General features: G+C 50.9%; 2 protein-coding genes across 4 annotated transcripts in view; both read right to left on the bottom strand.

Annotated features, from left to right (window-relative positions):
- The window catches only part of stil (STIL centriolar assembly protein), a 4693-nt gene extending 2888 nt beyond the window's left edge, over positions 1-1805 (bottom strand). Inside the window, exons 1-6 of one of the 2 annotated variants that reach the window (XM_076045679.1) lie at positions 1400-1805; positions 1295-1369; positions 1096-1203; positions 793-908; positions 506-714; positions 104-351 (exon numbers count right to left, since the gene is read on the bottom strand). In XM_076045679.1, coding sequence (XP_075901794.1) covers positions 104-351; positions 506-714; positions 793-908; positions 1096-1203; positions 1295-1362 — 749 coding nt within the window. In that variant the 5' untranslated portion in view covers positions 1363-1369; positions 1400-1805. Of the gene's footprint in view, positions 1-103; positions 352-505; positions 715-792; positions 909-1095; positions 1204-1294 lie in introns of both variants that reach the window. The other variant, XM_076045680.1, reaches the window with a different exon arrangement.
- Positions 1806-3632: 1827 nt separating this feature from the next.
- On the bottom strand, positions 3633-12236 carry efna2b (ephrin-A2b). 2 transcript variants are annotated; one of them, XM_076045356.1, is made up of 5 exons: positions 12215-12236; positions 10816-12062; positions 4720-5036; positions 4165-4230; positions 3633-3964 (listed from the first exon to the last, which is right to left on the bottom strand). In XM_076045356.1, exons 2-5 carry the CDS (start codon positions 11007-11009, stop codon positions 3828-3830), a joined length of 714 nt encoding a protein of 237 aa, XP_075901471.1. In that variant the 5' UTR covers positions 11010-12062; positions 12215-12236; the 3' UTR covers positions 3633-3827. The 2 variants fall into 2 exon arrangements, with proteins under 2 accessions (XP_075901471.1, XP_075901472.1); XM_076045357.1 differs by having other exon boundaries at positions 4738-5036.
- Positions 12237-12500: the final 264 nt, after the last annotated feature.

The following is a 12500-nucleotide window of genomic DNA, read 5'->3' as shown; positions in this document are numbered from 1 at the left end:
CACACACACACACACACACACACACACACACACACACGACCTTAAGCGTTGACTTTGACCCAGGTGACCTGGGAACCCTGCCCCCCAACCCCTTCACCCTCACCCTCTGCGGGGGGCGGGGCTCTGCAGCAGCGAGCGCTCCACGCCAGTCAGACTCCTCAGCAGGGCGGTGGGGATGAGTGGCAGGGGGCGGAGCCTCTGGACCTCCAGCGGCAGCACAGGACCAATCACACACAAGCTCAGAGCGAAGGAAGCGGAGTCAGACTGCTGACTGCAGGTGACCTGACCTCTGACCTTCAGCACCTGAGACACATCAAGGGTCTGTCTGCCACCAAACACCTGCTGCAAGCACTGAGGAGGACAGACAGACAGGCAGTCAGACAGACAGGCAGGCAGACAGATGTCTGTCTGTCAGGCAGACAAGCAGGCAGGCAGACAGACAGACAGACAGGCAGACAGGCAGACAGGCAGACAGACAGTCAGTCAGACAGACAGACATACTCACAGTGAAGCAGTGATGGAACTCGGCCTCTGATTGGATGATGTTCTGCTGTGACTGTCTGGAGAACAAACAGGGAACCACCACGTCTCCAGGCACAACAGCTGAGGGGACCCGAGCCCAGGAGCCAGGTTGGTCCTGGTTCTGACCCCCAGGCCCAGGCTGGTCCCGACCCGGGTCGAACCGGTCCAGGGTCACCGTGACGCCCTCCTCATCTGGACCACAAACAGAAAGGAAGGGGGGTCAGGGGCAGCGTCAGGTGATGGAGGGACCAGGGGCGGGGCTTGACTAACCTGCATCCACTGACAGGGAGCCCAGGAAGAAGGCCAGGGGGCGGGGGTTTGTGCTACGATGGGCCAGGCGCTGGGCCAGACGCAGGGTTTTGACCTGCAGCAGCACCTGAGGCTTCCTGAGGAGAGAGAGAGAGAGAGAGAGAGAGAGTGAGAGAGAGAGAGAGAGAGAGAGAGAGAGAGAGAGAGAGGGTGAGAGTGAAAGAGAGAGAGAGAGAGAGAGGGTGAGAGTGAGACAGAGAGAGAGAAAGAGAGTGAGACAGAGAGACAGAGACAGAGACAGAAGGAGAGTGTGTGTGTGTGTACCTGTGGGGCAGCAGCTGGAGGCGGAGCTTCTCTCCAGAGGCGTTGTCCTCCCACAGAGCTCTCCTGGATTTGGGGAAACTGAGCGGAGTCACGTAGTTCCTGGAGTTCCTGGGGGGCACATGACGTCACAGCTCCATACAACTATCCACGACAACACAACACAACACAATGGACTGTGGGGTCGCAGCGGCTCGCTCACCTCCCTCCAGGACACACGGTCAGCAGGACTTCCGCCGGAAGCTGCTGTAGGTTGACCGGGCAGCTCATCCTGCTGCTGCTGACACACACACACACACACACACACACACACACACACACACACACACACACACACACACACACACACACACACACACACACACCCCGGCAGGCGCAGCTAACAGTCGCAGCTAACTGCTAACCGCCGTCACGTCATTCCCCGCCATCAGTTTCCTGGTCTTCTACACTCTCAGGGTGTCGGTCGGCAGCGGCTCCGGTTCGGCAGCGGCTCCTCCGGTCAAGTCGAGACACAAACTCCTCCGCAATTTGACTGCAACCTGGAGCGGCAGCGGGCGGTTGAATTATGGCGCCGTTTCTGGAGCCGACTGGCGGGCGTAGCGCCGGCAGCCAATAGGAAGCTCCGCTGAGGCGACGACGCGTCTTCTTGTGTTCTTCTTCTTCTGGTGCTGTTCTCAGCGACACTGCCCCCGTCAGGTCAATACTGACCACTACAAAAACAATAATGTCAAGTGTAATATTCAGAGTAATATTTCAGAAACACTCCTCTTTGTCAGCCCACGACTCTACTTCAGGCTGATAGTACTGCAGCCCAGGGTGCCCCCCACTCAACTTCATCACATGTTGATATGGAATTTCAAAATAAAGCTCCAAAAAAAATTAGATTTGTCTTGTTAAATTTCTCAGTTTTAGATTTTACTCTTTTTAAGTAATTCCTAATTGTCACCCATGGCTGCACTTCAGTAGTAGGGTCACTCTACTCCTAACCCTCACCCCACTCCACCCCAGGATGCAACTCACTCACTTCTGTTACATTCTAATGTAGCTTTTCAAAATAAAGTTCCACCAAAAATTCAAAAAGTCACTTTGTGTTTATATTATATATTAAATTTTTGAAAAATAGTTTAGGGAAATTCCTCATGGTCCAATACAGGGTGGTAGTTCACCACCTGGCTTCTGCTGCTACATTGCATCCGTGTGGATGGAGAGAGAGAGAGATAGATAGATAGATAGATAGATAGATAGATAGATGGAGAGATCTACAGATAGATACTTGATATTCCACCACGCCACTGTTTCATGAGCCTTTAAGTTTTCAATATGTGAAACTGTAATATTTTAAACACAGGACATCCGCACCCAGTGGAAACACAACCACCCGTCCGTGTGTGTGTCTCAGTGCATGTTTGTGTGTACATGTGCGTACATGTCAGCATTGACTCAGGTCGTGGGTCGTGGTCTCCATCAGTGACTTTATTGAACACACAAGTTGTTAGTCTCTGACTCAACTGGGGAGTTTGTTGATCGTGCAGTGGTGTCAGCTGACCCCCAGTCAGCCAATGGAGAGACCAATCACGTCTCTCCATTCATCCGCAGGAAGAGAAGTTTGACGTTGGAACTGGCAGCAAGCGTGCCATGGACGGAAGCAGAGGACTACATGGACCAGAATGCATTGTGATGCAGGTAGGAAAGGGAAGGAGACAACAAGAAGTAGAGCAACAACAACAACAACAACAACAACAACAACAACCAGAGCACGTTCCTTCACTGCAGACATGAGTTCAGCTTCTGCAACAACGAACAGCACAAAGACAAAAACTCTCCTGCAGTCCAACACCATCATCGCTGTCTGTCACAACTGCATTTCCCAGCATGCCCTGCTCCACACAGGACTCCTCCCCCTCAGCAGGAGAAGGTTGTGGCTACAGATTCAGCACCAGAGGAAAAAGGCCTTCTTTGATTGGTTGACTCAGTTTTTGTATGAAACATTCTCAGTAGAAATTGATAGAAAAAAAACATATTGACTCCGCCCCCTTGGCAGGGGTGGGCCTCTGGCCCCGCCCACCTCCCGGAGACATATGGAGAGTCTTTGGCAGAGATCGGCGGTGGAGGGGTTGCGAGATGAGTGCACGCAGCTGCTGTCACCACTAGAGGTCAGACTGGAGCCGCGCAGCCTGTCGGCAGGAAGCAGGTGGTGAAGAGTGAAGATGAAGATGATGAAGGTGACCGCGGTATGATCACACTTTTTCAAAACAGAAGCTTAAGTAGAATAGTTTAAAAATATTCTCTTTAAATTTTACAAATTTGATTATTTTCACAAATCGCACAAACTAATAACATCAGAAATATTGATGGATATATATGAATATTGATGAGTCACTGAGTGAACTCTTCATTGTCATCACCACCAACATCATCATCATCATCATCATCATCATCTTCATCATCTTCATCATCATCATCACAATCTTCATCACCACAATCATGACCACAATCATCATCATCATCATCTTCATCATCATCATCACCACAATCTTCATTACCACAATCATCATCATCATCATCATCATCATCGTCGCCATCATCATCATCATCACAATCTTCATCACCACAATCATCATCATCTTCATCATCGTCCCATCAGTTGGGTCTCCGACCACTCCTGCCTCCCCCTCTGTGATTGGCTGAGAGAGGAGGTGAGGTAGTGGGCGGAGCCAGAGGAGGAGCAGCAGGTGCTAGGAGGAGGAGGAGCAGGAAGCCAGGAAGAAGGTGAGGGTCAGCAGGAAGAGGCGGGGCCTGGCCAGGACGTCCCCACCGGCGCCGTTGGTGTCGTCAGTCAGGAAAGGTTCTGGTGACTCGTACAGCGAGTCGTCTGAGCAAGACAGGGATCAATCATCAATCATCAATCATCAAACATCAATCATCAATAAACTGCTCCTCACTGACTCCTACAATAATGTCCGTGTTGATAGGACGAGTGATTTGACTGACAGGGACCTCAGACTCCAAACTGAAGTGAGTGGACTGAGCCAATCAGGACGCAGCTTGTTGCAGGTTCAGGGTGAGACTCACTGGAGGGCTTGACGTAGATCTTCAGCTTCAGACACGGCTTCCCTGCCAGGCTGGGGTGAGGAGAGGCTGCCCACACACACACACACACACACACACACACACACACACACACACACACACACACACACACACACACACACACACACAGGTGAATCCATCAGCTGAGACCAGTTCCCTCACAGGTGTAGCAGTACTCACAGATGTAGCAGTACTCACAGGTGTAGCAGTACTCATAGGTGTAGTAGTAGTACTCACAGGTGTAGCAGTACTCACAGATGTAGTAGTACTCACAGGTGTAGCAGTACTCACAGGTGTAGTAGTACTTACAGGTGTAGCAGTACTCACAGATGTAGCAGTACTCACAGGTCTACCACTACCCCTAGCAGTACTCACAGGTGTAGCAGTACTCACAGGTCTACCACTACCACTAGCAGTACTCACAGGTGTAGCAGTACTCACAGGTCTACCACTACCACTAGCAGTACTCACAGGTGTAGCAGTACTCACAGGTCTACCACTACCACTAGCAGTACTCACAGGTGTAGCAGTACTAACAGGTGTAGCAGTACTCACAGATGTAGTAGTACTCGTGGCCGGGCCGGAACTCGAAGCCCAGGCTGAAGGGGGTGAAGAGTTGGATCTTCTCGGAGAAGCGCAGGGGTCCGGAGGGGCTGCGGGGACGGTTGCACTCCCAGCGCTTGAAGCCGCGGCGCCGCGGGTCGCAGCTGCTGTAGCCGTCGTAGTTGACCATGTACAGCACGTACTTTTCCTGCCGCTCCTCCATCTCCTCCTCCTCGCCCCGGTAGTGAGGGCAGTAGATGTCCAGGTAGTCGTTGATGGTCACCTCCACCGTGTAGTCACCCCGCCAGAACCTGCAGCAGGTCCACACGACCAGCCAGCAGTCAGAAAGCAGCGATCAATCATCAATCAATCAGCACCTGGCAATCAGCAGTGAGAGGTTAGAGGTCATCAATCATCAGGAGGAGAGACCACCGCTGGCCAGGAGTTTCACTTTGGAACACCATCGATTGAGGCAACAGGAAACAGGAAACAGGAAGCTGGTCTTCTTATCCAATCACATGACGTGTATGTGTGAACTTCAGCGTAAAGCCTTGTTAGCCAATCAGAAGGATCCTGGAGAAGGTCACTAACAGACAGGTCAGGACGCAGCCAATCAGAACGAGCTGAGACACAGCACACAGGATGTTTTTGCTGCAGTACCTCGAGTGGCCACTGGAAACAATTGGCTGCCGCCATATTGCCAGTCCAGTCTCCAGTTCTGGTTCACTGCCTCACTGACAGGGGTGGTGCCTTCACTGACAGTGGTGGTGCATTCACTTACAGCGGTGGTGCCTTCACTGACAGTGGTGGTGCCTTCACTGCCTCACTGACAGTGGTGGTGCATTCACTGACAGTGGTGGTGCCTTCACTGACCCACTGACAGTGGTGGTGCCTTCACTGACCCACTGACAGTGGTGGTGCCTTCACTGACAGTGGTGGTGCCTTCACTGACCCACTGACAGTGGTGGTGCCTTCACTGACAGTGGTGGTGCCTTCACTGCCTCACTGACAGTGGTGGTGCGTTCACTGACTCACTGACAGTGGTGGTGCGTTCACTGACAGTGGTGGTGTGTAGCCTAGGGTGAAAAATGCGATTATTTGTTTATATTTACATGCTTTTTGTCCCTTATGTGCTCCGGTAGCTGCGCCACCCGTAAGCACCATGTTGCGTGATTGCTCCACAGGTGTTTCACGTTTGCAAATTAGTGTAGGGATAAAATAGTAGGGAGCCGTGAGCTGGTCACTCTCACCGCCTCTGAGAAACGGCACCACTGCGGATTTCGTTCACGCCGTTATTGGGCTGCCTCAACTTTCGCTCTGTGTCGCTGCCATAAGTTGGTTGTGCAAGGAATTGGTGAGTTTGAAAACTGTTGTTTAGCATGAATGTTAACTGTGTTTAACTGCTCTGATCGGGTAACATTAGCATTTTTAGAATTGTCTTTTTTTGTTGCCGGCTAATGTGTTATGTATTTTGATTTCTGCTCGTTCATTTTTAGTTGTTTACTGGTCCTGTTTTTAATCCAGGCCAGGTGACTAATGAATGGTCGCGAGGACGAGCTAAACCGAACTGGGGAGAAGAATTGGAGCCGAACATAGCTTCTGGCTCTTGGACGTAAACTCATTTGAACAATAACTACATGGACATTTTTACCCACACACACGCACACCTTCACTCAGCTGTTCAACGATCTCCTCATGGTCCCGAACTTTTTCATGTTTCGTTTTTCCTTTATTTTCTTGTATTGATTAACTACTGACTTTAGCCAGTTCGAACAGTTAATTGGTTACAGTAACTTGGTTTCTGTACTGCAGTGAATTGTTTTTTTGGCCATTATTATTAGTATTATTAATAATAATATTCTTGCTGTTTTTGCTGTTAATGCTTTTGATTGGGTTTGTTTGGGGGGGGGTTGTAAATATTTTGGTTTCCACTCATCACTTGATACACGTATTTGATAAACAATAATTTTGTGTTGTCTTAATTACTTACACCAGCTCCAGCAGACGATCTTGGCTTTTGATCATATTATTTTCTAAAGTAACTAATTAAAACACCCATTACAGGTGCCTTCACTGACTCACTGACAGTGGTGGTGCGTTCACTGACAGCGGTGGTGCGTTCACTGACAGCCAGCGGGAAGCTGCAGTGTTGATCCTGAAGGCCTCAGGCAGATTGACAGGCAACACCAGCTAACTGCAATATGATTGGATAGCAACTCTACCAGTGGTGCCACCTGGCGTGTGCGTGTGTGTGTGTAAATGTTTCCATGCCTTCTAGAATGTTCTGTGATTTTGATCACGGTTGTGTGACAACAAACAAGATGAATTCTAAAACATCAGAGAGCAACGAAAGCATTTCAGTCACAGTGAAGGTGGGGGGTGGGGGGGGTCAGAGATCAGCAGGGGGAGGGGTCACACGGGGGATTATTTCTACTTGGCCGACCACAGGGGGCCGACACACTCGACCAATCACACGCTGCCGTCGACAATAGCAGGAAAACATTCCACACACACTGCTAGCTATGGGGCTAAAATTTTGAGAATGTTTTCATCTTTAATTGACAAAAATATCGAAGCTTCCTGATGAATGAAAATGAAGTTTACTTTGATCGTTCAACCAAATCACACACACCACTAAGCCAATAGCACAGCTTGCTGGGAGTGTGTGGGCCAATCAGAAGGCAGAGAGCCTCAGTCGCCGGGGAAGACTCCTCTGTCTCCTCCGTCTCACTTTGATGATGTCAGCACCTCAGCTCGGACTTCACATTGGTTCCGTGTGTGTGTGTGTGTGTGTGTGTGGCCCCGCCCCCTGTCAATCAGCGCTGCATAATTTCCATAATCTCCATTCAAGACGCTGCTTTGAGCGAGAGAGAGACACAGAGAGAGAGCGCCTCCATCTGCATAATCCCATTAACAGTGGAGAGCCCCCCTCCCCACCTGAGTGTGTCAGACTAAAGAGGAGTCTACGCCCACCCCCCCAACACACACACACCTTGTGAGAACAGAAAGTAGGTCAGACTCTTTCAGCTGCTGCTTCACCACAGCAGCTTCAGATAAGGAGGGAAGCCTCCCCCGCAAGCCCACTGGAGCAGTACCGTCACTGGCCACCAGGGGAGCAGCCTGGCCTCAGAGGTTCTGAAACAGGAAGTGAATGGCTGAACTTCACACTTCCTGTCAGGAGGGGGCGTAGCCAGACAACAGCGGCTGATTGATTGATTGGCTGGAAGTGTCACATGATTCAATCCTGCAGTCACACCATGCTAGCACACTAAGCTAACCCTGCAAAGAAGCTAACAACAGCAGCAATACACACACACACTCACTAACACTCACACACAGAGTGTGTGTGTGTGTGTGTGTGTGTGTGTGTGTGTGTGTGTGTGTGTGTGTGTGTGTGTGTGTGTGTGTGTGTGTGTGGCTGCTCCACTTGCAGCTGCATGACGGCGGTGCTGCAGCCGCTCTGATTGGTCGGTGCTCAATGATTCATGAGTCTCTGAGCAGGAAGTGCAGCTCATCTATAAAACACGACAACAGACACACAACCAGCTACATACCAGCAGCCTGGCCGCTTACTATGCAGCTAGCAGCAACACAGCCACGCTAACTGGTTGCAGCGCCCCCTGCAGCCCTGGAGGTTCTTTTGGGAGGAGCTCATCTAGTCGCCACCTTTAGCATCTTAACACCTTTAGCGCTGCTAGCAGCTTAGCCGTGCTGTGCTAGGAGGGACCCAAATGGTGATCGCCCCCTACAGGACCAGTGAGTCACCGCACACCTGCAATTCAGTTCAGCAACAAATATAACCCCACACACACACAAACTGGCACACACACCTGGGACAGCCACATGCTAATGCTAATGCTAAATTCATAACCTCTTGCTGTCCACTGGATGTACTGAGAAATAAAATTGAGATCTAATTTTTTAATTTTAAACAGCAAATGTCATTTTAAAATCTTCCACAAAAATAAAACCAACTCAACGCTTTGATTCATCTGAGCTGATCTGCCTGACAGGGAGGAAAATTCAATCTTTTAGACCGATTTAGCAATAATGTTGCAATATATAAAAAAACATAAATATGAACTATAATATTAATATTAAAGCAATGTTTGCTTTGATTGTGGTTTAATGCGCTGCCCTTCAGTCTTCACTGGAGTCAGCGGAACAGAAGACCTTCGTTCTTCCCACCGTGGCGACTCAGAGCAAAGCTTCCACCACACTGCACAACTGCTACGAGCCACCACTAACTACTACTAACTACCACGAACTACCACCAGCAACCACTAACTACCACTAACTACCACCAGCAACCACTAACTACCAGCCACCACTAGCCACAACTAACTACCACCAGCAACCACTAACTACCCACCACTAACTCCCCCCTCCCACCACTAACTACCAGCCACCACCAGCAACCACTAACTACCAATAACTACCAGCCACCACTAGCCACCACTAACTACTACCAGCCACACTAACTACTACCAGCCACCACTAACTTCCACTAACCAGAACTCCTGTCACCACAGTGACCTTGAACTCCCTCTCTGTCCAGGAGTTCCAGTCTTCCAGTGGGGTTGAGGAGGAGACGAGGAGGTCGTTGACCCCTCCCCCTCCTGGCAGCACCATCACTTCAAAGACGTGTGTGTGTGTGTGTGTGTTCCTGCATGGAGGAAATGTGGGTCAGTGGCGATGGTGCAGCAGTGAAGAGCTGTGGCTCCAGACCGAGGGATAAAAATACCAGGGGGTGGGGCCAGGGGAGTGGGTGGAGCCAAGTCTGAGTGCCACCTGCTACTCCTCGCTGGAACTGCCTGGTGTCCAGGTCCGGACAGGTAGGCAACCTACGGCTGGCGGGCCAGATGTGGCCCTCAGATAAAAGCTCAGCAGATGTTTCTTCATGTTGTCAATAATTCTGCTTCCTCATTGGCTGCTGCTCAAGGCTGCAGGGGCCAATCACAGCTCTGCTACAGGGCCCCACACTTCAGCTCCTGTCTGATTGGACAATGTGAGTTCATGTGAGGTCAGGAAGTGAACTTCCCTTCTTGTAATCCAACAATTGGCTGGATGGTTGATGCTGGTTCAGACAGAGAGGAGAAGAGAAGAGGAGCAGCAGGATGGAGGGATGGACGGATGGATGGAGGGTTGGACGGACGGACAGATGGATGGAGGGATGGATGGAGGGATGGACGGACGGAGGGATGGACGGACGGAGGGATGGACGGAGGGATGGATGGAGGGATGGACGGAGGGATGGACGGATGGATGGAGGGATGGATGGATGGAGGGATGGACGGACGGATGGACGGATGGATGGAGGGATGGAGGGATGGACGGACGGATGGATGGATGGATGGATGGACGGATGGAGGGAGGGATGGATGGATGGATGGATGGAGGGATGGAGAGAACAATGAGAGCAGGTTCTGCTAGTTAGCTGCTGTGTTAGCACTGTCCAGGAACAGACTGGGTCAGTTAGACTAAGACCTGAGGGTCAGACTGGGTCAGACTGGGTTACTCTGGGAGGAGGTCTGAAGGTCTGAAGGTCTACTGCAGCCACATGGTGGCGCTGTGGTAGGGTTAGCATGGCCGCCTCACTGCAGGAGGGTTGTGGGATCCATTCCCAAGGTCTCCTGGGACCTCTATGTGGTCACCTGCTGGTTCTTCTGGTTCAGGCCCAAACCATGAAGTCGACTGGGACACTCATTTGTGTGTGTGTGTGTGTGTGTGTGTGTGTGTGTGTGTGTGTGTGTGTTTAAACAACAATGACTGTGTGTTACAATACTGGAGTGTCAATCATTCTATTGATCACATCCATCAGTCAGTAATTTGACTGAAATTTTTCATTTTAACAGACAGAAAAAAAATCAATAAATTAAAAAATATTTTGTGTTGAAATTTATGGACGAGATGAGAATCAATAAAATCCCAGGACCTGAAAACCATCTTCCTCTTAACCAAATAATAATAATAATAATAATAATGATAATGTTGTTGTTGTTAATGAATTAATTCATATTGAATTAATGAAATTGTTTTTTTAACAGAAGCCAAACTTTGGGTCGGGTCCCGGTCCGGTCCGCTTCTTACCGTGGGTTGCTACTGTTCCAGTAGACGGCGAACCGATCCGTGACGAGCCGCTCGTCGGTTCTGGTGGTCCGGACCAGGATCAGGACCAAGACCAGCAGCAGCAGCTGCCGCGTCCCGCCGAACATCCGCGAGCCTTGAGTTGAGCCGCGAGCGCCTTCAACACTAGCGGAGCTGGAAGCGGCACTGGGAGACATGAGGAGGTCCGCGGTCCCTGAGCCGGCCCGGCGGGGCCATGCGGGTCCGACGGAGGCTTCAAAGGCGCTTCGGCTCGGTTTGGTTCCCGGTCCAGAAGCACGAGGCGCCAGCAGCTTCCATCCTGGGTCGGAACCGGGTCTCCTCGAGCCCCGATCAACAATGAGAACCGGAGCGAGCGGGCTCTGGCTCTGGAACCGGGACCGGGACCGGGACCAGGACCGGGACTGGGACCAGCAGCTCCGGAGCTCCGCGCGGCTCCCGCTTCCTGTTGGCGTGGAGCCGCTGCTCAAAGTTGGAGCGCGCGGCCGCCGCTTCCTGCTCACTGGCTGCGCGGGAACTTTGGGTCTTCGAGCCGAACTGGATCAAACTGAACTGAACCGAACAGGTGGAACCGATGAGGTAGAACCGGGCCGCGATCAGCCGAACTGAGCAGCAGCGCCTTTCTCTCCTTACTGCTGCTGGCTGAGCGAGACATCTGGGGGCGGAGCCAGCAGGGGGCGGGCCCAGCGAGGCCACGCCCTCTGCTGTTGATCCGGAGCTGATTGGTCAGGTGATCAGGTAATCAGGGGACAGCAATGTTGCTGATGTTTTGTTAAAAAAAAGATGTTGGTTCAGCCAATCACAGTAAGCTAGAGGGGGGGGCGGTCAGCAGCTCTGGCCAATCAGAGGCCGTTTGGATCAGAGAAGCAAAAACAAAAGAAAACAGTTCAACTGTTAGAAAGCGTGAACGTTGTAGGGATGCTGACGTCACTGGTGATGTCACAGCAGGCGGGGCTCCCCCCTCTCCACTACCCCCCCCCCCCCCCCTCCTGTGACTGATGAAAGTTTGATGACGAGATGAATCTTTGATTGTTTAATGGAACTTCATGAATAAATGTAGGGGGCGCTGGGGTGGGGGTGGGGGGTGGGGATGCTGATTGGTCAGGTTCACGCAGTCAGTGTGACTCAGTTCAGAGATGCTGAGACTGAGCGGAGCTCTGCCGCCCCCTGCTGGCTGAGCAGAGTGACGCAGCAGAGAGCAACACTGCTGCTGTGTAGTACCAGTAGTACTACTGGTTCTATAGAAGTGTGTAGTACCAGTAGGACCACTAGTACTACTGGTAGCACTATGTAGAACCAGTAGTGCTACTAGTAGTACTGTGTAGAACCAGTAGTTCTACTGTAGTACTGCTGTAGTACTGTGTACTACTAGTACTAGTAGTACCAGTAGTACTACTGGTACTACTAGTAGTATTACTGTTCCGTATCTTTCTCCCTGTTGTTGCCTGACGTCGCCACCTGGAGGGAACTGCTGGCACTGCAGTCAAACCATCACTTCTCTTCCAATGTTATGGACGTTACCTGTAAAATAGTGCAACTGTCAATGTGATGTAAATATCTTTCTTGTTCCTTTCATTGTGTATTAATACTGGAGTTTTATTACTTTGTCTTCTTCACTGTGTCGCTGCTGTGATGATGCAAATTTCCACCAGTGAGGCGTTGATGAAGAC

This window comes from Nelusetta ayraudi, unplaced genomic scaffold (assembly GCF_046127955.1).
Source record: "Nelusetta ayraudi isolate G7.1 ecotype Tasmania unplaced genomic scaffold, CSIRO-AGI_Nayr_v1 ptg000084l, whole genome shotgun sequence".
Taxonomy (NCBI): Eukaryota; Metazoa; Chordata; class Actinopteri; order Tetraodontiformes; family Monacanthidae; genus Nelusetta; species Nelusetta ayraudi.
Note: the sequence above shows the minus strand (reverse complement) of the source record. Positions and strands in the feature narration are given on the sequence as shown.

Excerpts from the sequence above, each read along its gene's own strand:
- efna2b (XM_076045356.1), bottom strand. The coding sequence starts at position 11,009 with ATGTCTCCCAGTGCCGCTTCCAGCTCCGCTAGTGTTGAAGGCGCTCGC. Across the intron at positions 5,037-10,815 it reads TGGAACAGTAGCAACCCACG|GTTCTGGCGGGGTGACTACA; the intron begins GTAAGAAGCGGA and ends GACCTGCTGCAG. Across the intron at positions 3,965-4,164 it reads GATCTACGTCAAGCCCTCCA|ACGACTCGCTGTACGAGTCA; the intron begins GTGAGTCTCACC and ends TGTCTTGCTCAG.